At 36.1% G+C, this 22,919-nt stretch overlaps 1 protein-coding gene and 1 pseudogene across 9 annotated transcripts in view; one reads left to right on the top strand and one right to left on the bottom strand.

Annotated features, from left to right (window-relative positions):
* STXBP5L (syntaxin binding protein 5L) overlaps positions 1-22,919 on the bottom strand; it is a 248,886-nt gene that overhangs the window by 192,993 nt on the left and 32,974 nt on the right. For all 9 annotated transcript variants that reach the window (XM_041002601.1, XM_041002603.1, XM_041002602.1 and 6 more), the window contains one exon: positions 6,622-6,719. In XM_041002601.1, the coding sequence (XP_040858535.1) occupies positions 6,622-6,719 (98 nt within the window). The remainder of the gene's footprint in view (positions 1-6,621; positions 6,720-22,919) is intronic.
* On the top strand, positions 11,529-17,313 carry LOC121171069 (annotated as a pseudogene).

The raw sequence follows: 22,919 nt of genomic DNA, 5'->3' as shown, positions 1-22,919 counted from the left end.
AATCCATACATTATATGGGTGAAAATTTGTGAGATCCAAGATGCTGGAGATAAGTCAAACTGAAATATAAGAAATGAAGAACTCAATGTCAAATAGAAAACATACTGGAAAACTTCAACAACAGACTCAGTAAGGTAGGATATACCATATCTGAGCTGGAAGAGAAATCTTGGAAATATATAAGTTAGACAAAAAGATTGAAAGAAAGCAAACAGAAAAGCTAAAAAATAATGCTTAAAATTTATGAGACACTACTAGGCAACCAAATATATCTTAGGAGTTCCTTAAATTGGGGAAAGAGAATGGATTGGAAGACCCACTCAGTGAAACAACAGCAGAAACCCCTTCCTAATTTGGATCAAGAAAGTGGCAGCTAAATACAGGAAGGCTGTAGAGCTCTTAACAGGCACGATTAGAAAATATCTGCACCATGACACATTAGGATCAAAGTTTCCACAAGAAAGCACAGAGAAAAGATTCTAAAATGGGCATGAAAGAAATGCCAGATTACTTTTGGAGGAACCCCAACTAGACAAATAGGTGATTTCCCATCACTAACCATCTTGGCTAGGACATAATGTCCTAAAAGAAACTCGGGCAGGCATCGAGCCACTATCAGAGGCAGCAGCACATTTTGGTGCTGGTTTGTATGTCAGGAGCTCCAGTTCTTAGCCATTTCCCTGCTAATGTACCTGGGAAAGCAACAGAAGGTGGCTCAAGTGCTTGGGCCCCTCCACCAATATGGGAAACCAAAAGGAATTTCCTGTCTCAGTTTTGATGTGGCCCAGCCCCAGATGCTGTGGTCATTGGGGAGTAAACCAGCACATGGAAGTTTCTCCTCTCTGCTTCTTTGTGTAACTAGCCTTTAAAACACATAAATCTTCTTTAAAAAAAAAACCTGCTAACTTAAAATATTGTACCCAGAAAATCTCTCACTTATAAATTAAGATGAAATAAAGGCCTTCTAAAACAGAGATTCAAGAATTTGTTAGCAGTTGTCCAACATTACAAATAATGCTTATGGGTATGCTATACACAGAAACAGAAGATAATCACTCTGATGAAAGAACACAAAGGCATGTAATCTAGTAAAATTATAAAGGAAATCTAAAGCAAACAATAGAAATATTTATGGAAGAAATCATAGGACCAAGTTGTTACTTATCAATAATAACCTTGAATGTGAATGCCCTAAATTACCCAAATAAATTATACAGTTTGGCCGAATGATCTACAAAACAAGATCCACCTATTCACTGCTTACGAAAAATACACCTAACCAATAAAGATACAACAGCCTGAAAGTGAAAAGATGGAAAAAAGATATTTCAGTCTAACAGAAAGAAAAACGGGCACGTGCAGCCATTCTAACATCTGGAAAAATAGATTTTAACAAAAAGTGTAAAAAGAGATAAAGAGCATTATGTAGATTTAAAAATACATCTGATTCTTATAGTTCATATAATTTATTAAAAAAAACCAAGTCAAAATGGATCAAGGATCTAAATCTGTGACCTGATGTTATGAAATATTAGAGAAAAACTTCAGAGAAACTATGTAAGACATTAGCATTGGCATTGACAAAGAAGGAACTGAAAAATGTAAGAAAATATCTGTAAACAATGAAACTGATAAGAAAATATGCAGGACCTATAAATAGCTCAGAAAAATTCAACACCACCACAAATCAATTGTTAAATGGGTAAAAGGAGGCCAGTGTGGTAGCATAACAGGCTAATCTTCCACGGCTAATCTCATATTGGCACTGGTTCCAACTCCAGCTACTCCACTCCTGACCCGCACCTTGATTATGTCCTGGGAAAGCAGAGGAGGAGAGCTCAAGTTCTGGGTCCCTGCACCTATGTGGAGAGACCCAAGCAGCAGCTCTTAGTTCCTGGTTTCTAATTGGCTCAGCTCCTGCCATCATGGCCATTTGAGGAGTGAACCAGGAGGTGGAAATCTCTGCCTCTCCTTCTCTCAGTAAAACTGCTTTGAAAAAAAAAATCATTAAAACAATAAATTAGGAAAAAAAACAAAATGGGCAAAAGACATGATCAGGCATTTTTCAGAGAATGACATACAAATGACCAACAGACGCATGAAAATATGCGGAGAATAACTAACCATCAGTGAAGTACTAACAGAAAGGTTTCACTCCACCTAATTAGAATGGCTATTGTCTAAAACTCAAAAACATCAATGAATTCTGGGGAGAATGTGAGGAAAAGATACTATAATCCACTTTTGGTGGGAATGTAAACTACTATAACCATTGCAGAAGACATTATGGAAAGTCCTCAGAGATCTGAAAACAAATGTAGCATATAACTCAGCCATCCCATTCCTAGGAATTTACCCAAATAAAATGAATCAACATTTGAAAGAACTATATGTGTTCCTATTGTCACTGCAGTTCAAATCACAAACACAAAATACAGGATCGACCCAGATGTGTATCATTTTGGACTGGATTTTTAAAAATATGATGTATATACACTAAGGAACTACTCAGCTATAAGAATAAAATACTGTTGTTTTCAACAAAGTGCACACAAGTACAAATAATTACCATTAGTGAAAAACACCAGCCTCAAAAACACAAATGTTTTTTTCTGATGTGTGGCAGTTAAGACAGAATAAAAAATGCATAGGAATGAAACTGTCATTTTGGGATACGAGTATCATTTTGGGCTCTTTTTCTGTGGAAATGGATCTTCTACTGATTACTTGTTCAAAGTTAGGATTTGTTAAAAGGGAAGCCTGTAAATATAGAGAATTATGTCTTAGAAAAAAGCTCCTGAAGAGAGGGAAGTTAGGGGAGGAGACTGGGAGGAAGCAAGTGTGACAGAAGTGGAATTATCTCCTGGTACTATATGTATGAAATGCATAAAATCCAAGTTCTGCATTAAAAAAATTAAACTTTAAAAGGCACAATAGTAATAGAATAGGGTGGATACCCAGTAGCAATAGAATTAGAAAATAAGCTAGTCCAGAATCTGGGGATGAGAAAGTATAAAGTTTTCTCTGGCAAGATCAAATTGTTCTGAACTTTAAATACCAAGTCTGTGTTTTGAATGGTTTCATCAGGAGAATGTTTAAATGTTTGAGAAGATAGGTATGTTTACACTGCTTAGAAATTAAAGTATATAAACATGTATCAAAATATGGTATGATACTGCATAAAATTATACTTTTAAAAACATGCAAGTTGGAAACATGAAATTATTACTATCTATAGATTATATATTTATACAAAAGTTTTCACAAAAACACTACTAAAAGGTAAAAAATGGATTCAGTAGAGAAACATTTTCTAGGGACTGGCACTGTAGCATAGTAAGTAGGCTAAGCTTCTATCTGCAGTGCTGGCATCACATAGAGGCACTGGATCCTGTCCAGGCTGTTCCACTTGGGATCCAGCTCCCTGTTTGTGGCAGAAGAGGATGGCTCAGAACTTCAGGCCCCTACATTCATTTGGGAGACCCAGAAGAAGCTCCTGGCTCCTGGCTTTGGATTATCTCAGCTCAATCCATTGTAGATATTTGGGGAGTGAACCAGTAGAAGATCTCTATTTCTCTGTTTCTCTCTCTAAGTCTGTCTTTTAAAAAAATGCCCTATGGTTAACACATAAAGATAGATTATATTTCTGTGTCTCAATAATGAACAATCTGAAAATGAAATTATGGAATTAATTCCACAGGCAATATATCAAAGATAATAAAATGCTTAGAATTAATGTGACCAAGGAAGTAAAAGGCATACACAATAAAACTGTAAAAGGTTTCTAAAATAAAAGATATAAATAAAATAGCACTATTTTCATGGATTGGAGTCTTCACATTGTTAGAATGTCATTATGGTTTATAGGCTCTGTGTATAACCTGAGGATCAGTGATCTTTCTACTTACTATCTACTGAATTCATTATTTGTAGAAGAACATGCTTGTAAGAAAGTTGAAAGCACACATCATTGCAAAAATTGAAAGAAAAAATAAAAAGGATGAGGGAAGCAGAAGTAAGGGAGGGGAGTGAGAGAAATAGGAATTATTTCTTAAAAATGTATATATAAAATACATTAAATCTGTCCCATTTACATAATTTTAAATAGTTATAAAAGATAATAATACTACCCCAAAAGATCCACAAATCTAACATGATTTCTTTTAACATTTTAATAACATAGGATGAATATTTAACATCACAATTCTGATGCCACTTGTGACGTCCTCTTTTCATATCAGAATATCTGAATTAAAGTTCTGGTTCCAGCTTCCTGCTCATCAACACTCTGGCAGGTAGGAGGCAATGGCTCAAGTAGTGGGCTTCCAGCCACCCACAAGGCAGAATCAGAGCAGTCCTGGCACCCAATCCCACAACTACAGGCAGGTGAGAAACAAGCAAGCGGACAGGAGATCTTTTTCTGCCTTCTTTCTCTTCCTATCCCTACCATCTTCCTTTCCATAAATAAATTAAAATAGGATTCCAATGATATTTTTGCCAAGATACAGATTCATCCTAAAATTCATATGGAATTATAAGGGATCTGAAAGCATCAAAACAATCTGAAAATAGGGGAAAAAAAGTTGGAGAACTTGCAGGTCTTGGTTTCAAAATTACAAGGCTATAATAATAAAAACACTAATTCTGCTATGAAAACAGACATGCAGAACAACAGAATAAAGATCCCATAAATAAACCCTCCAATATATAGCTAATTAATTTTGCCAATAGCACCAAGACCATTCAATGGGGATTCTAAATAAATAGTGCTAGGAAAACTAGATACACATACAAAAATGGTGTGAAATTAGACCTGTACTTAATAAAATTACATCGCAAAATAAACTCAAAACTGATAAAACAATAAAAGTATTAAAGGAAAATACAGGACAAAAACTTCATAGCATTAGATTTCTCAGATAAAATACCAAAAACATTGGGCAAAATAAACCCAGATTTTCATGAATTATTTAAAATTATTGCACATCAAAAGACAATTAAAACTGGCGTAAGTGTAAAATGTATAACCAACATAGAAAACATTATGGTGGTTTTTTAAAAATACAAAGTAAAAGTACTCCAGCAATTCTACTTCTGGGTGCATATACAAATGAACTGAAATGAAAGTCCAGAAGGGATTTTTTAAAAATACATATTCATAGTAGCATTTATATTACAACAGATAAAAACAATCATATAATACACAAAAGTGGCCCAAATGTCCAAGTGGATAAAAAATGTTTATACAAACATCTCTTAAAAACAAGGAAATTCTAACATTGCAAAAGCTGATAATTCTTGAAGATATTATGCTAAAGGAAATTATTCAGATATGAAAAAGGCATGTACTGTATTTCACTTGTGATATGTAGGTTCTTTAAAATGCTCATGAAAATGCTTATTATGAAATAACTGCACACATGTAAAATTCTTACACCAAAATACACTTGTCTTTTACATTAAATTTTTCAAAAACTTTTGAAGTGCTCTCCTATCATGAATTCATTCAGTAACACACAGCTACACTTAAGGAAAAACTTAAGGCACACAACTACCATATGGTCTACCAATCCTGGGTGTTTATACCAGAGAAATAAAAATGAAACATAATACAAAAACTGCATATATAGATGTTCAAAACCACTTTATTAAAAATAACCAAATGAGACATGAGCTAAATATGTTTAAACACATGGTTAAATTGTGTTATATCCATACCACTAAATATTACTCAGAAATAAAAAGGAACGTACAACTGGTGTATAGTCAGCCTGTATTGGATGAATTAAAGACTTTCTGAACTGGATCAAAGGTTAATGCTGTTTCACGTTCAAGGGTCCAACCCATCTAAGGATGAAACATACTTGAAAAACAGTTTGCCAAACAATACATAACACTATACTCATATGAAATTACGGAAGTGACCATTACTGAAATAAGGAACAGATTAACTGATGTTAGAGTCAAGGGGGAGAGAAGGGGATTTGGAGAGACAGGCTGTGCATATAAATAGGAAACAGAATATTTTTGGTAATAAAAACGTGATTTCCAAGTTGTTGAGAGGAAATGGGTTAGAATGACATGGAATTTCACTGTACTTTCTCTTACACTATGTGTGTGTATATATATAAATATTTACATGTAAATATATATTTGTACATATTATGTAGTAAATGCCATATATACAATATAATGCAACTATTTCAAAATAAGTTTAATTCAAAAAATTATAATACCAAAGGCACATATTACAAGAAAATCATTGTTTCTACCATAAGTCACTTCAAAAATACTCAAAATCAAAGTAAGAAAAAGGGAAAAATTAGAAGGCAAAAAACAATAGAACACAGCAAAATAAAACCAATAAATACAAGTTTATTTTTTTATGAAAATCAATACAAGTGCTATAATTTTAGCAATATTGGTTATGAAAAAAGGTAAATTAAAAATTGTAAGAATTAAAGAAAGGACATTAATACTGATCTCTAAGAAATTGAAAATATACCAATGCAATTTACAATGTGAATTTTTACAATAGTCACTCATTTCTAAAGAAACAAATTTTAATTGTTCATATATTTTACTTATCTAAATGCTGAAGAAACCACAAATTAAGGATACATTCTTATAGCACCTGATCTTGTTCCAATAGCCAAGATTTTCTGAACTGGATCAAAGGCTAATGCTGTGGGTTGGTAAGGAAAGCCATGTCGAACTGTCTGAAAGAGAGAAAACAGTAAAATAACCAATAGGAAAATTAAAATTAAAATTACCATACAAAATATCATTATATACCCACAATGACTAATTTTAAAAAAAAAGAAAGCCAAATTTAAATGTAGACAGAATACAGAGACACCTAAACTTTTATACATTGTTAGCAGAATTGTACAATGATGCAACCATTTTGCAAAAATATCGAAGTTTCTTGTCAAACTAAATATATACCTGTTCAATGACCCAGCAATTCTACTACTAAGAATGCACCCAGGAACATTTAAAGCATATAGCCACAAAAAAAAAAAAAAACCTACATAAATATTCTCCTAGCAACTTTATTCACACTGTAAAAAGTTGGAAAGAGTCCAGAAGTTCAACAGTAGAAAAATGGAAAATCTACATTATAATCATACAATGATCTGCTACTCAAGAATTACAATATAAATTCTGTTTATAGAGGTAACACAAATGATTTCCAAAAACATTATGCTATCAAAGTGTTTATACAGTTTGAACACACTTATACAAAGTTGCAAGAAAGAAAAAAAAAAAAAAATCACAGCAGAGCTTGCCTAGAGGACTAACTACAAAAAAGGGGGTATAAAAAAACCTCCTTTTCAACAGTGCTTTGGACAACATGTATGTACGCATTAGTGAAAACATCAAACAGTACAAAAACATTTTTATGTAGAGTGTATCTAAATAAAAGTGAGTAAATAAGTATTACAAGCAAATAGTGACGTATTGTTCATGTTATATACTCTAAAGTATTACGGAGTAATATGTACCAACATATCCAAATTGAAAATTCATCAAAAATAGTATAGATAGCTGGGTAGAGGAACAGACAAACAAAATGGAGAGCTTATAAAAATGTACCAAAACACAGAAATAAATATAATACAAGAAGAGTAGGCATTTGGTCTAGTGGTTAAGATATTCATGTCTCATATCAGAGCATGAAGTTTGATTCCAGCTTCAGCTCTTCACACCAGTGTCTGCTAATGCATACCCTGTAAGGCAGCAGTGCTATTCCAAGTAATTAGACTACCAATTCTCACAAAACAGATTTGGATGATGTTGCTTGCTGTTGGTTTCTGCCCTGGTGGCTGTGGCCATCTGAGGAATGCATAAGCAAGCAGATTTTTATTTCTCTAGGTATATCTCAAACTTTTTAAAAAAGATTTATTCATTTTTATTGGAAAGGTGGATATACAGAGATGAGGAGAGACAGAGCAAGATCTTCCGTCAGATGATTCACTCTCCAATTGACCGCTACGGCTGATGATGATCCAAAGCCAGGAGCTCTTCTGGGTCTCCCATGCGAGTGCAGTGTCTTAAGGCTTTGGGCCGTCCTCGACTGCTTTCCAAGACCACAAGCAGAGAGCTGGATGGGAAGCAGGGCCGCCGGGATTAGAACCAGTGACCATATGGGATCCTGGCCTATGCAAGGCAAGTACTTTAACCACTATGCTATTGCGCCTGGCAGGTTCCACTAAAAGAGGTCCAGGTGGCCGTCAGAACTAACAGCCAGCAGGTTCCAGCAAGATCAGCACCACCAAAAACCTAATTATTTAGGACACATAGTTTATCCCTAATCATGGGAAATGCTCAAACCAAAAATGGGAGACAGGTTGTGCAGACAACACTGCAAACACAGCATGGGATCACAGGAGGTACAGAATGTGAACCAGGAGTTGGGGATTTGGAGTTTAAGCCTCAGAGCTGTGTTGTCTGAGATAAAAAAGAAAGGGGTTCTGTTCATTCTCTCGGAGCTACACTGGCAGCAAACAATAAAAAATGTATATAGTCCCTGAATATGCTACCTTCATATGTCCTAGATCACAGTACTGGGACTTTTCTAGCAAAACAAAAACAAAAACAAAAGCCAACAGTAATACCCATACAAGCATAATGAGGACCAGCAGTTGCTTGATCTATGCTTTGTGGAATCAGAACTGTTGATTTTAGTATTGCAAACTTTGGACTAATTCACTGTCACAGTAACACTCCATTTCAAATAGTTGGTTACTACTATCCCCAACATCAGGTTCCCACCCTGTGAAACCCACTATACCCTGCAACACATGAACTGTAACAATCGGCACTAATTCCTTGAATGTCACTGGAATCTATCTGGAGGACCCAAAGGAAAATATACCTGTTAAGGGAAAATCACTTGTATATTTTGTATCACACTACAGGGTTGGAGCAGGGCTCCCTGGGATTGGGGGTGTTGGTGTTATAAGCCCTATCTGCAATAGTCTCTCCTAGCAGGGCACAAGCATAGGTGCCACAAGCCCAAGTATCATTCACGTTTGCCAGTGTGATAAGAGAACATTGTAGAAATTAAACAGGCATTGATGATCAATGGGACATTGAAGAAATTAAAAAGGAAACCAAATACTTTCTTGAAATAAGTGATAACAGACAGCATATTGAAACCAGTCAAAGCAGTTTCAAGAGAAGAAGTTCTACCATTAAGCGTTTTAATTACAGAGAAGAAAAATGTCTCATATAAATGACCTAAGGTTCAAACTCAAAGATTTAGAAATGTTAAGAACAAAAACCCAAAATCAACTGGAGGCAAGAAATAAGGATCAAACCAGATATAAATAAAATTTAAGTTTTAAAAAATACATAAGATCAATAAATAGCTTTTTTTGAGAAGATAAGCCTTCTACTAACAAAAAATGAGAAAAAATTTAATAAAATTAGAGATGAAAAAGAATGCAACCAACACATTGAAATGTAATGCTCATAAGCAACTACTTTGAAAAACTATATGCTAACATATTGGAAAAACCTCAAAGAAATCAACAAATTTCCAGATGCATATATTTATAACTTTCCAAAATTAAATCAAGAACATGTTGATAATCTAAACAGATCTATAACAAGCAATGAAATTTAACCAGTTATTAAACCTCTCATAAAGCAAAAGTCCAGGACCTGATGGTTTATTAATGAATCCTATGAAACACTTAAAGAGGAATTAACTGGAACATTTTTCAAACTTTACCAAAATACTGAGCAGGCTGGAACTCTGCCAAACACTTTTGAGACCATCATCATTTGATACCAAAACTGAACAAAGTACAACACAAACAGAAAACCACTGTGTTCTTTGATGAATACAAATGGAAAAATTCTCATCAAAATGTTGTAAATTGTTGTTGATGTTGTGTTCGGGCTTTTAATTGATCGGAATGATATTCTGCCAGCTCTACCTTCAGACCAGAGATGGTCTCCCCAAGAAACCGTTGAATGCACCTGAACAATAAGATGCTGGCCTCAATGCCTGGTTTATGTGTGCAAAAAAAGAATCTTGACTGAATTTGAACTGTAATACTGCAACAAGGTGGAGGAATCCAATATGGGGGGAGGGCCCGGAGAGGGGTTGGGGGAATCCCAGAGGCTATGAAACTGTGTCACATAATGCAAAGTAATTAATGAAAAAAATTCTTGAAAAAAAATAGCAAACCAAATCCAAAACTACCTCATAAAGACCATGCATCATAATCAAGAGATATTTATTTCAAATATGCAATGATAATTCAACATTCTCAATGTAAAAAATCACATCAATAGAATAACAAAAACCATATGATGATTTCAATAGATGGAGACAAAGTATTTGATAATATTTAACATCCCTTCATGATAAAAACTCTGCAAAAAAACAGGTATAAAAAAATATATCTCAAAATTACAAAGGCTACATATGACAAACCAATAGTCTATATAATATTGAGCAAAGAAAACCTGAAAGATTTTCCTCTCAGATCTGGAGCAAGACAAACCTTTGAAGAAAGAATTCAAGGCCACAATACAACTGAATGATATTCCTTGCTCATTGATTGGAAGTACCAATGCCATTAAAGCATCTGAATGGAGCAGGTGGGCCACATGCCTGAAACCAGGGTCCTAAAGCAGCGAGTGGGCAGGCTGGGGGAATCTCAAGTCCTGGCAAGGCCACACTCACAGCACACTTCCATGCCAGGAACCTCACCTATTCTAGGCAGGCCACAACCATAGCATTCAGGGTACTAGTTGAGGGGCCTGAGGCCCGGGTTCTGACATAGGAATGCAGAGAGCATTTTGCAGGCTAGGGGTCTGACGAGTACTTTGCCACCATGACACTGAGACCAGGAGACTGATGCCACAGTCCTAGGCAGGCCACACCCACAGTGCTCCACCTTGTTGGCCTGTGAGTGGCAGGTCATGGGCTTGATGGGTACTGAGTAAGCATAACCCCAATATGCCACTATGCAAGGCCAGGGTTAGGGTTGAGGGTGACTACTGATGGTCTTTAGCAGGCCAGGATTTAGACCCTGTTCGTTGTAAGCCACTACACTAGTCTGGGAGCAGCAGATCATGAGCCTGACAGATTACAGATAAGCCATATTTGCAGTACATCACCAAACTAGCCCCAGGCCCTAATGCAGGGTACTGGCAGAGGAGGAAGCCCATTGAGTGTCTTTACCATTGCCAAGAACCCCAGGCTTTCATGTCTAGTTGGTCTCAGATGCAATAGGATCTCCAATCTCAGAGACCAGAGCCCAAGGGTGTGTGTCATGGCATCAAAGCACACAGCACATGTTATGCTGCTTCCGATGCTGATTCCTTTGCAGTAGAAATGCCCAAGAGTACAAGAACTATGAATCGGCCTGCTTTTGTAAACAAGCTGAGGGTTTGGATGCCTCTTCAAAAGACAAAAAGGTAACTGGAACATTTGGTTTTGCCATATCAAGGCCACTAAATTTCAAGGCATACATGTTTTTTCCTATCTCTTCCCTTGATCCTCTATGGAACTGTTTGAGGTATGGGAGAGCTCCTTGATGAGTTCCTGCCATAAAATAATAGTAGATAATGATGTACTCCATGAAACTAAGTCTGGAAGCCTGATTTCTGACATGCAGGGCAGGGAGGAGTCTGTGCAGCAGCTGATAGAATCTGTCACCTTTATGTGAGAATGGTATATTCACTCTAGGGCACAACAACAGTCTTTGCACTCAAGCTGAATTTTTTCAATTTGCACAGGAGCAGTCTAATTACTGAGTATTTGGGATACAACAAAGCACAATTTTCCTTTTCTGGAGAGCACTCTGCTTGCACTTTTGCTTTCTAAATTTGTACATGCTGACAGACTTTTCTGTTATAGAAGCCAATGATTTCTCAGAGTGATGATGATGAGGGAGCCATAGCCATTGGCACTGGCTAGAATTCAACTGGCTCATAAATAATCTTCAACAAGAAAGTAGACAAAAATCCAGGGGAAAAGGAAGGTCTTTTCAATAAATGCTGTCCAGACAACTGGTTGATAGCCTGCAGAAACAAGAAGATAGACCAGACCCACATCTTTCACCATACACTAAGATCAAATCTAAATGGATAAAAGACCTAAACCTACATCCAGAAACCTTCAAACTTTCAGAAGAAAAAGTTGGAAGCACTTCAAGATTTAGGTCTAGGCTCTGACTTCCTAGAAAAATCATCAAAAGCAAAAGTAATCAAGACCAAAATGAACAAATAGGACTACATCAAACTAAGAAGCTTCTGCACAGCAAAGGAAACAATCAACAAAGTAAAAAAGCAACCCAAAGAATGGGACAAAATGTTTGCACACTACACAGGAGACAAGGGGTTGATCTGCAGAACCTACAAAGAACTTCAGAATAACCAAAAGAACAAATCAAACAAACCAGTCAAGAAATGGGGGTGGGAAATGGGCAGACACTTTACAAAGGAACAAATCCAAACAGCTAACATGTCAAAACATGCTCAAGCTTCCTGGTAATAAGGGAAATCCAAATTAAAACATCAATGAGGTACCACCTAATGCCAGTAAGAATAGCTCACATACAAAAAACCACCAACAGCACATTGCTAGTGAGGATGTGGGAAAGGGGAACCCCACTGTTCCATAGAGGTTGGTGCAGCCTCTATGGACATCAGTATGGAGAACACTCAGACAACTGAAAATCTGCATACCATTTGATCCAGCAATAGCACTTGTAGGAATATACCCAAGACACCTGTTACATGAAAAAGCAACATACACTCCTATGCTCATAGCAGCACAATCAATAATCACAAAAACTTGGAACCATCTGAAAAGCCCATCAGCAGAAGTCTGGATAAGGAAACTATGGCTCATCTACTCTATGAAATACTACTTAGCTATTAAAAATAAATAAAATGGAGCTTGGGCCAAGGATGGTTTGCTGAGCCCATTAGTGCCCCCCCGGCCAAGACTCTTGCTGTCACTGCCATGTCCTGCTACCTGCATCCCCACATCTGCACCCCACCATCCCTGAGAACACATCTCTGTTTGTCAGGAACGTGGTGGCCCCCCCCCATCCCCGCCAACACATCTCTGTTTGTCTGAAGATCTGCAGTGTAAGTTTGGTGGCTATGGTCCTATAGTTGATGTGTATGTTCCACTTGAATTCTACACTTGCTGTCCAAGAGGATTTGCTTATGTTCAATTTGAGGATGGTCGAGATGCTGAAGATGCTTTACATAATCTGAATAGAAAACGGATTTGTGGTCGTCAGACTGAAATACAATTTGCACCAGGGTACCGGAAGACACCAAATCAAATGAAAGCCAAGCAAGGGAGAAACGCATACAGTTCTTCACGTTATGATGATTATGACAAATAAAGACGTTCCAGAAGCCGAAGTTATGAAAGGAGATCAAGAAGTCAGTCTTTTGATTACAACTGTAGAAGATCTTACAGTCCTAGAAACAGTAGACCGACAGAAGGACCTCACCGTAGCAGGAGCCATTCCGACAATGATAGATTCAAACACCAAAATCGATCCTTTTCAAGATGTAAATCCAATTCAAGATCACGGTCCAAGTCCCAGCCAAAGAAAGAAATGAAAGCTAAATCACATTCTTGGTCTGCCTCTCACACCAAAAGTAGAGGCACCTCTAAATTATAAATTTAAATTATAAATCTAATAATATATAATATAATAATATAATAATATAATATAATAATATCTAATTATAAATCTGGCTCAAGAGATGAAAAGGAATCAAAGAAAAAGGAACCACCTAGATCCAAATCTCAGTCATGATCACAGTCTAGGTCTAGGTCCAAATCTAGATCAAGGTCTTGGACTAGTCCTAAAACAGTGGCCACTGATAGCATAAACCATGATAATTTTTAGACATGTATCATTCATTTACTTATAGCTTGTTTACTTAAATTATCAGAAATACAATGTTGCAATGATGCTTAAAAAACCCTTGTTAGTTGTCCCTGTACTAGGCAATGGTAATAATTAAAAAGATAAGCTGTTGAGAAGCCACACATGGGAGTCCAGTTTGTTTAATGTTATGGGCAGCTACCAATTTGTGGTGTGTCTATATTTTTGTAAAGATTCTCATTTTTAATGCTTGAAGTATTTGGTGAAAAGATGTTGGTTGACCTTAATTTGTAACACTGTATTATTAAAATGAACTTTGATATCCATATTTTATGGAACTGTTAACCTAGAGCTGTAGCTTGCTAATAAGTCAGAATGATACAGAAGTGAATAGACACAGTAAAGCACTGACTGCTCAGACACAGTAGGGTCAGGGCGGACCTTTATATCTTACCAAGATGCCTAGGCCTGACCCCTACTGACAGTTTATTTATGACACAGTTTGAACTAGCTGTTTTGTGAACCCACCTCTGGGGGAATAACCCCTGCTCCAAGCTGGGTTAAATAGCATTTTCAGGGCTATTGAAGTTTTAGCTAAACATGGAACCTTCACTGCTTTTTCTCTTGTTTCTAGGTTTAGAGCATACAGACATAAAAAAAAAAAAACAAACAAACAACAAAAAAACCTCACCTTAGAATTTGAGCAGGTCCCTGATGACACAAAGAATGTTCTTGTGTAGTTACTCTAAAGTTTAAGTAGCACTGTTGACTAGTATTCTTCCTGCTGTTAAGAGAAAGTAAGTTGTTTCAAAGTCCATTTGGTTTCTATGTGTGTCCCTAGTGTCAGTGTTAGCTTACAGCCCTCAACAGGTGCGTTTGTATCCAGACAGGCCTCTCTCTTCGTGAGGGAAACTCACTCTTCACACCTCAGTTCTAGCTAAAGTGAGGCAAGTTGGAATGAGAAACCACACTCCCCATTTTCTAGATGATTCTGTAGTGCTATCAAATGCAGAATTATTTGGGGCAAGGATTAGTTTTAAGCAGGAGTCATCTCTCAATTTTTAATTATCAGTGTGGTTGACTATACATGAGGAATACCCATAACCATGTATATAATTTTTAGTATTTATCTGAAATGTCATTTTAAGGCAATAAAGTGACATGTCCAGTCTCATTTCAGAATAAAGCTGGCATCTTTTTTAAATCTCAGATTACTTGCTTATCTAAGTAATTTGTAGGAAAATGACTCCTTTTAGGAGGAATACTTTTTCCAATTTTGGTTTTAGAAATCCAGGCTCTGTTTGTGAAGAAAAGGATGGGTTTTAGACACTTATGGAATGTGTTTGAAGGATTGATTCTAGAACCTTTGTATATCTGATAGTACTTTTAACTTTCATTTCTTTACTATTTGCAGTTAATGTTCATTTCTGCTATGCAATCATTCATATGCACATTTTTTTTTAGATTTTTCTGGATGTATAGTTTAAACAATAAAGTCTATTTAAAATTGTAGCAGTAGTTCGCAGTTCTAGAACAGAGGAAAGTTGTGGGGTTAAACTTTGTATTTTCTTTTTTTTTTTTAAAGATTTATTTATTTATTGGAAAGTCAGATATACAGAGAGGAGGAGAGACAGAGAGGAAGATCTTCCGGCCGATGATTTACTCCCCCAGTGAGCGCAACAGCCAATGCTATGCCGATCCAAAGCCAGGATCCAGGAACTTCTTCCGGGTCTCCCACACAGGTGCAGGGTCCTAAGACCTTGGGCCATCCTCGACTGCCTTCCCAGGCCACAAGCAGGGAGCTGGATGGGAAGTGGAGCTGCCGGAATTAGAACCAGCGCCCATATGGGATCCCGGCACATTCAAGGTGAGGACTTTAGCCGCTAGGCCACATGACTGGGCCCTGTATTTTCTTATAGAATCTTCTAAAAAGGTATTTTTATGTGTTCTTTTTAATAAATGTTGTGTACAACCCTTAACACTCCAATGTTTGGATCATGATAAGGCACAGCTTATTTTCTGCTTGCTGTAAATTAAGCAAACATGCTATAATAAAAACAAAATAAAGGAAATAATGATTAACTGGAATTACTATAGTACTAAATATGATTCTAAATAATGAAAATGGCCTTTTGTAGCTGTAGGGTTTTTTTTTCTTTTAAATCAGTGTTGCACTGGGCACCACTCTGGAGTTGATATAAATGCCAGCAAGCTACATTTTTTACATTAAGAGTTAAGAATTCCACATGTAATATCAAAATTTATTTCATGATTTTTCATTTTAACCCTCTTGGGTTAAGTAACATAAGGTTTATTTGGTAGTATTAGGTACACATTCAAATAAAATTGGGTCATCTGATGGTGAGTTTATATTTTGTTGGTGGATCAGTAATTCTGTTCTGTCTCTTCCTAAACTAGCTGTATTGGGGCTAAAAGCTTAAGGCACGATTCTAAATCTTTGAATGTTGGTGAGCAGTTAGTATGAAGTGATAATTACTATGGGAAAGTAGTATGGATGCTTTATGGTTTAATTAATTATAGCTGATTATCGAGTGTTTATGATGTGCCAGACACTCTTTTGAAAGGCTATGTGTTGTCTCATTTCTTGTACACAAAACTTTTATTTGATCTAAATGATAAATAAGGAAACTTAGACACAAAGAAGTAAAAGGCAAGAGCTAGGATTTGAGCCCAGACCTGGGCCATGGTTTTGTTTGGTTTTTTTTGTCCAAAACATAACAGTGAATTATTCAGTCGATTGAGGACATGGCCCTCATCAAAATTGTTTTCAATCTCTGTGGAACTAGAAGGCCTGATCCTGGTTTTGTTTTGTTTTGTTTTGCTTTAACTTGCATTGGGTTTTAAAATTTGGAGTATCTTCTCTAGAGCCTTATATGTTGTTTGTAAAGTGATATACATAACAGCATCAGAAGAACTATTGTGGTTGAGCCATGGTGTTTCCAAGTATCCTAATTCATGAGGTGCCTCTAAAGGCTGTGTTTAAGCTCATTTGGGGTTACACCATTCCAAGATGATGTGTCTGGCCCTGGGCTCAATAGTAAAATAATCCTGTCACCATTCAGGTGAGGGCTGACAGCTGCTCCTCTCTTTTTACTTAAGATTTCTCTGCATTTGTTTAAGCCAAGTAAGCAAGAAGGAAAAAAATGAGAGATAATGCTTCAGTGAGAAAGGAAAGGTGCTACACACAGAGTATGAGCTATTAAGTTAACCATCTCAGGAAAGGCCTGGGACTGTTGTACTATTCTCTTGAAAAACTGGCTCAGTACGCTGCTACATCCAACAGACAAAATCCTGTATACCACAGAGAAGAATAAGAGAAAACCAAACTGACAAACATCATTCTTTAAGTCCAAACTGCAGCTGGAATACCCAGTACAGTTTTGCTTACTATACTTCAAGAAATATCTGAAAGCAGGAAAAGAACCAAAGAAGGGCAGTTCAAGAGACCTAAGGTGAGTGAAAGCTGCTGCAGTATGAATACTGTACAAATATTTTGACTCTTGTCTGAAAAGATAAGAATTATGTAAAACTATATGGAATAATTGAAGTTCCTTCAAGTCTGAAAGTAAGCATTTTAGGATAAATAAAAGGAAGTTCAACTTCGTACTTGTGTTAGGTTTATACTGATTCCGTAATAAATTATTGGAAACTAGGATGTCATAATATCCAGGAAGACAGTCTATTAGAGTGCCTCTGAATTGGAATAGGAAACTGAATTGGATAGTAAAAAGTATGATCCAATATAAGCTTTTTCAGAGTGATCCTTAAAATTCCATTTTTCCCAATATTGGCAAACCTTGCCTTTGTTTATTTTGGTGCCAATGTTTTCTGCTTAATTGTTTGCTTTGTTGGCATCTGAGTATAATTGCTTACATGCCAATACAGTTCACTTCTTCAACCACTTTTTCCCACATAGATTCCAATTATACTTGACATCAAGCTGAGAGGGCCCATCTCTTCTCAACTCTTTCCTGATCAGTATGTTCAGTGAATATTTATTGAACACTTAACAGTGGGCCAAACTTTGTACTAGATAATTGGGTAGAACAACAGGTAATTTCCATATTCAATAAATGTCTACTGAACACAATCTAGTGAATCATTGTATGTGGCCTCATTGTTTTCTTTCAGGGGTAGTATTTGTGATATTACACCATTTACACCTTAATGTAATTATAAAATCCAGTATGCTATCAGAGATAAGTAATTTTGTGGTTATCTGCCTTAAAAAAAAAGCATCCAGTATTTGTTTGCATCCCATTAATAAAAAATATTGAGAAATAATTTATCTTGATCTGTAATAAACTGATTTATTGTGCTGAACTGTAATATATTAAAGTAATATTAAATTGTTAACTCTGCCTTATCAAACACATATTAGAAGAGAATCCCACAAGTATTTAACTTTGTGTTAGAAAGATAAAAGGGACACTGGGTGCTATAATTAGATATTTTGAGGCAGACAGAGAACTGTTACCCCAACTGATTAATTATGTTCTATAATGAGAAAATGTTCACCAAATTATACTTTAGTGATTTACATGTACATTTTTTAGGGAACATTTTCTGTGTATAGTGAATAAATAACTTACAGTATCACAAAACAAACAAAAAAACGAAATGCATTTCTTTATGACCAAATGGGCTCAACTGGAAACTATTATGCTACGGGAAATGAGCCAATCCCAAAACATTAGATATCATGTTTGCCTTAATGTAAAATAAAATGATGTCAAATCTAAAAATAGTATCTGTAAATTATATATTATTGCACCTTCAAACTGTCTGTACCACACGCAATACAATATTGTGATGTAACCTAAGAATCAATAATCAATGAGATGGATTGCATACAATAACACTTTTAAAATTTCCCTATGGCTCCTCTGATCTCAGAAGTGTAACACTCCCTTGAACACAATGCGCCCCTGGAGAAGATGGAATTCCCAGAACTGCATCAAAGAACTGAAAATCCTGATTTGCTTTTAATATCCTTTTTGTTCCACAACAGGTCAGGAGTAAAGAGAAATCTTCCACCTTAGAATGTTTGAGGAATATTGTAAGCATAATCTATTAAGATTGTAACAGGTGACTTGTAGGTAAGATTCTTAACTGACTTAGACATTAGCAAAAACTATGTAGAGACTTATGGTGGGAACCAAGAGCAACCCTGTCAGCCGCTTAAAGGAGGTCATGTGCACAGAGTAGGAGGGGTCCCAGGAAGGTAAGAGGAAGTCTGAATCCTAGTCTCAGGGAAACCCTTGGAGGCCTCTCAAGGGCTTTCGCTACAGAAGCAGTGGATACTTCATCAAGGATTGTCAGTATGGGCACCAAGGACCCTATCACAGGGAATTTGAGTGCCCTCATAGGCTGAGAACTCTGTGGTCAGTTATTTCCTATCTGATCTCCCACACGGGATTAAAGCACCCCAGTACCCTCCTCATAGGGTCTGGTGACATGGAACAACAGCCAGGAGCTGCAGGTGATTCTCAGAGATAAAAGAATTGTAAACTACCTTCTGGATTCAGGAGAGTTTTCTTTGGTTCTTACTTAGTTCCAGCTTTGGCTCCTCATGCTCTCTCACACTGATCATCAGGATGGCTCAGGAGCCTCAGAACTAGCTCAAATAGAGAGAGACTAATATAAAAAGCTTTGAACAAGCAGGAAAAAGCCTGTACCTTACTGGTTAGGCTCCTAATTTGGCTCTTCCTAGATCTCACTAGGTAGGATGTAGAGTTCAGTTCTTCCTCACTTGCTAAGTTATTAGGGATTTCTCTGCTCACCTGCCTAAGACTTTTCTACTCTTCAATTGTTAATATATGGATTTTTAGTTATAAAACTGTTTTGGTTACCCTAAAAATGCACTAAGTTCTGTAAAATCTTGCTTGAATACTATAAACTGCTAATTTTAAAGAAAGAAAATAAAAGAATCCAACTGGCTCATAAGATGAACCCATTAGATGAGTCAGGGAAAGATTTCCAAATTAGATCTTACACCTCTAGTCAGCAAGAATTAGCTATAAAAGATAAGAATTTATATCCCTCAGCAACTCATAAGAATAAGGGTCAGAAATATCTGATGGAAATAACATTGAATAGGTAGATAGTTGGGTAAGAGCCACAAAACAAAGCCAGACCTTTCTTGTCCTATATGATACTGTCTGTCTACCTGTCAATCAAATGACCCGTTCCCCAGGATGTACTCTCCATCCCAACACTTGTAGATTATACCATGTAACCAGTTCCCTTTTCAGGCTTATGAGAAGCTAAGCAACAGGGAAAAATGCTCTCTTCTTGTGGACACAACATTAAACAAGAAAACATCTGCCCTACCTTTCCCCTCTCTACCCACTGTCTCTGATTATTGTTCACATGTGTATTATTTCTTCACCTTTTAAATAAACTTAGAAAATATCTATACTGACTTAAGCAATCCAAACTCTATGCAATCCTTCTCAAAATATCAATGGCATTCTTAAAAGAATTAGAAAAAAAATCCTAAAAGTCATACAAAATCACAATCACCCACTAGCTAAAAGTGATCCTGAACAACAACAAAAAAATCAAGCTGGAGTCATAAAAGTGTACCACTTCAAAGCATACTACAAAACATCAGTAATTAAAACAGTCAAAGGATTGACATAAATACTGGCATATAACTCAATGAAACAGTATAAAGACCCTGAAACTAATCCGTGTACATACAACCAAGTGTTGACAAAAATGACAAGAAAGAATAGTTTCAGTAAATGGCACTGGCAAATCTGCTTATAAGTATGTTGAAGCAGCAAATTAGATCCCTACATTTCATCAAATATAAAAATCAACTCAGTATGGATCAAAGACCTAAATTTAAGATCTGAAACTATAAGTTGCTAAAAACAAAAAGTATGAGAAACCCTTCAAAACATTGGTTTAGGTGACAATTTCTTGTATAAGATTTCCAAAGCATTGGTAATGAAAGCTAAACTAGACAAACGGGATTGTATTGAACTCAGATATTTCTGCAATGAAAATAATAAACATACCAAAGAATGAGAAAATATTTTCAAAATACCTGACAAAGGATTAACATCCAGAAATAAATCAGCAACTCCAAAAATTCAACAACAGCAACAACAAAAACATCCATACAGTAAGAAATGGGCAAGTGACCTGAATAGACAGTTCTCCAAAGAAGAAATGCAAATGGTAAAACATAAAAAAAAAAAACCACTCATTAGTAACCATTGTGAAAATGCAAAACCATGTTATCACCTCATCCTTGTCAGAACAGCTAACAACCAAAAGACACTGAATAACAAAGGCTGGTTAGAGCACAGGGAAAGAGGATTCTTTTTTTTGTAAGATGGAATGATACAAGAACTTTTAGGTTACCTTCCATTACTTTAGCAGACACATTACCAGGGAACTGAATCAGAAATGGAGCAGCTGGGAGTCTCAAAGCAGCAGCCATATATGAAATGCAAGCATTCAAAATTGGGTACTCTTAAATGTTAGTGGCAATGACTGGCAATGAAAATTAGTACAGCCACTGTAGAAAACAGTACAGATATTTTTCTAAAAAGCAAAAGTTACTGTAGTGGTAATGTCACCACCTGCAAAGTTAAAATACCATATGGGTGCGGATTCATGCCCCAGCTGCTCCACAATCCAATTCTCTGCTGGCGGTCTCAATAAAGAACAGCCAGAGATCAACCAGGAATTTGGACACCTGCCCATCCACATGGGAGACTGACATGCAGCTCTTGGCTCTGGGCTGGCCTACTTGGGGAATGCACCAATAAGACTGAATCAATCTCTCCCTTTCTTCTATTCCTTCTCTCCCTATCTTTCCTCTCTGTTTCAAATAAATTCTTTAAACAAACTAGAAATAGGTGTGCTATATAATCCATAAATGTCGTTACTGGGTGTATATCCAAAAGATATGAAACTGTTTTAACTCCAAGATACTTGCTCCACCATGTTTATAATAGAACTCTTCATAGAAGCCAAAACATGGGATGAACCAAGTTATACATCATAAGATGAATGGATAAAGCAAATGTGACGTATATATAAAGACTAGAGTAGAACTGAGAAAATCGGTGAGGTAAAAAAACATATTAGACCTGGTTGTCTTGGCTTAATACTGTCAAACCCACAGAAACTACATATTGTTCTCAAACATCTGCTGTTCTTTTCTCTACTGCAATAGAAATTTTAATTTGGCACATAGAAATCCAATTAGACTCTAATTATCAGATTCACTGCAGAATAGCATGATTCTGAACAGAAAAAATGAGAGCAGAGATTATATATACTTCATCAAAATGCGACTACTTATTTCTCTTCTTTGCATTTTTGTTTAGTAATATAAACAGAACATAACTCAAGTATTTTAGATCTAAAAACACTGATACATTCCTGCTTCCATACTGATTCCTTAGTTTGTCTCTTTATGATAACGTAATTTCAATATACTTGATAATCACAGGCTTAATGCTCATCTAAATAAGTTTATGAGTAAAAAGTATGATGATCACTGTTTTGCATGAAATATAGACAAGGGCTATAAACAATTATCAGTTCCCAAGATATCAATTTTGTTCATACATCAAGCTTTCTTGTACTCTATATATTAGCTCCACAAATCAGGAAAAAAAAATTTTTTGGAACATTTTCTAAGTTTAATGGTTTATAGCTAGATCCATTTTGTCACAAAAGACAGGATTTCATTCATTTTTACAGCTGAGCAGAATTCCATTTTGTGTATACACATTTTCTTTATACAGTCCTCAGTTAGTAGACATTTGAGTTCATTTCATATCTTATCTATTGTGAAAGGAACTGCTCTAAGCTTGGGGTACAGACAGCTCTTTCATATGCTGATTTAGATACAATGGCAGGAAATGGACCAGCCATCTTAGAATAGGAGATGAAGCCATACATTAAGGATGACAGGGCAAAAAAAATAGAAAGATCTTGCTCTGTTCTTGAGATAGAGTCATTAAATCATTCTGGGTAACTTATGCT

This window comes from Ochotona curzoniae, unplaced genomic scaffold, assembly GCF_017591425.1.
Source record: "Ochotona curzoniae isolate NIBS_2020 unplaced genomic scaffold, NIBS_Ocur_1.0 scaffold_2587, whole genome shotgun sequence".
NCBI classification, from domain to species: domain Eukaryota; kingdom Metazoa; phylum Chordata; class Mammalia; order Lagomorpha; family Ochotonidae; genus Ochotona; species Ochotona curzoniae.
The sequence above is the reverse complement of the archived record's forward strand: the minus strand, read 5'-3'. Positions and strand labels throughout refer to the sequence as shown.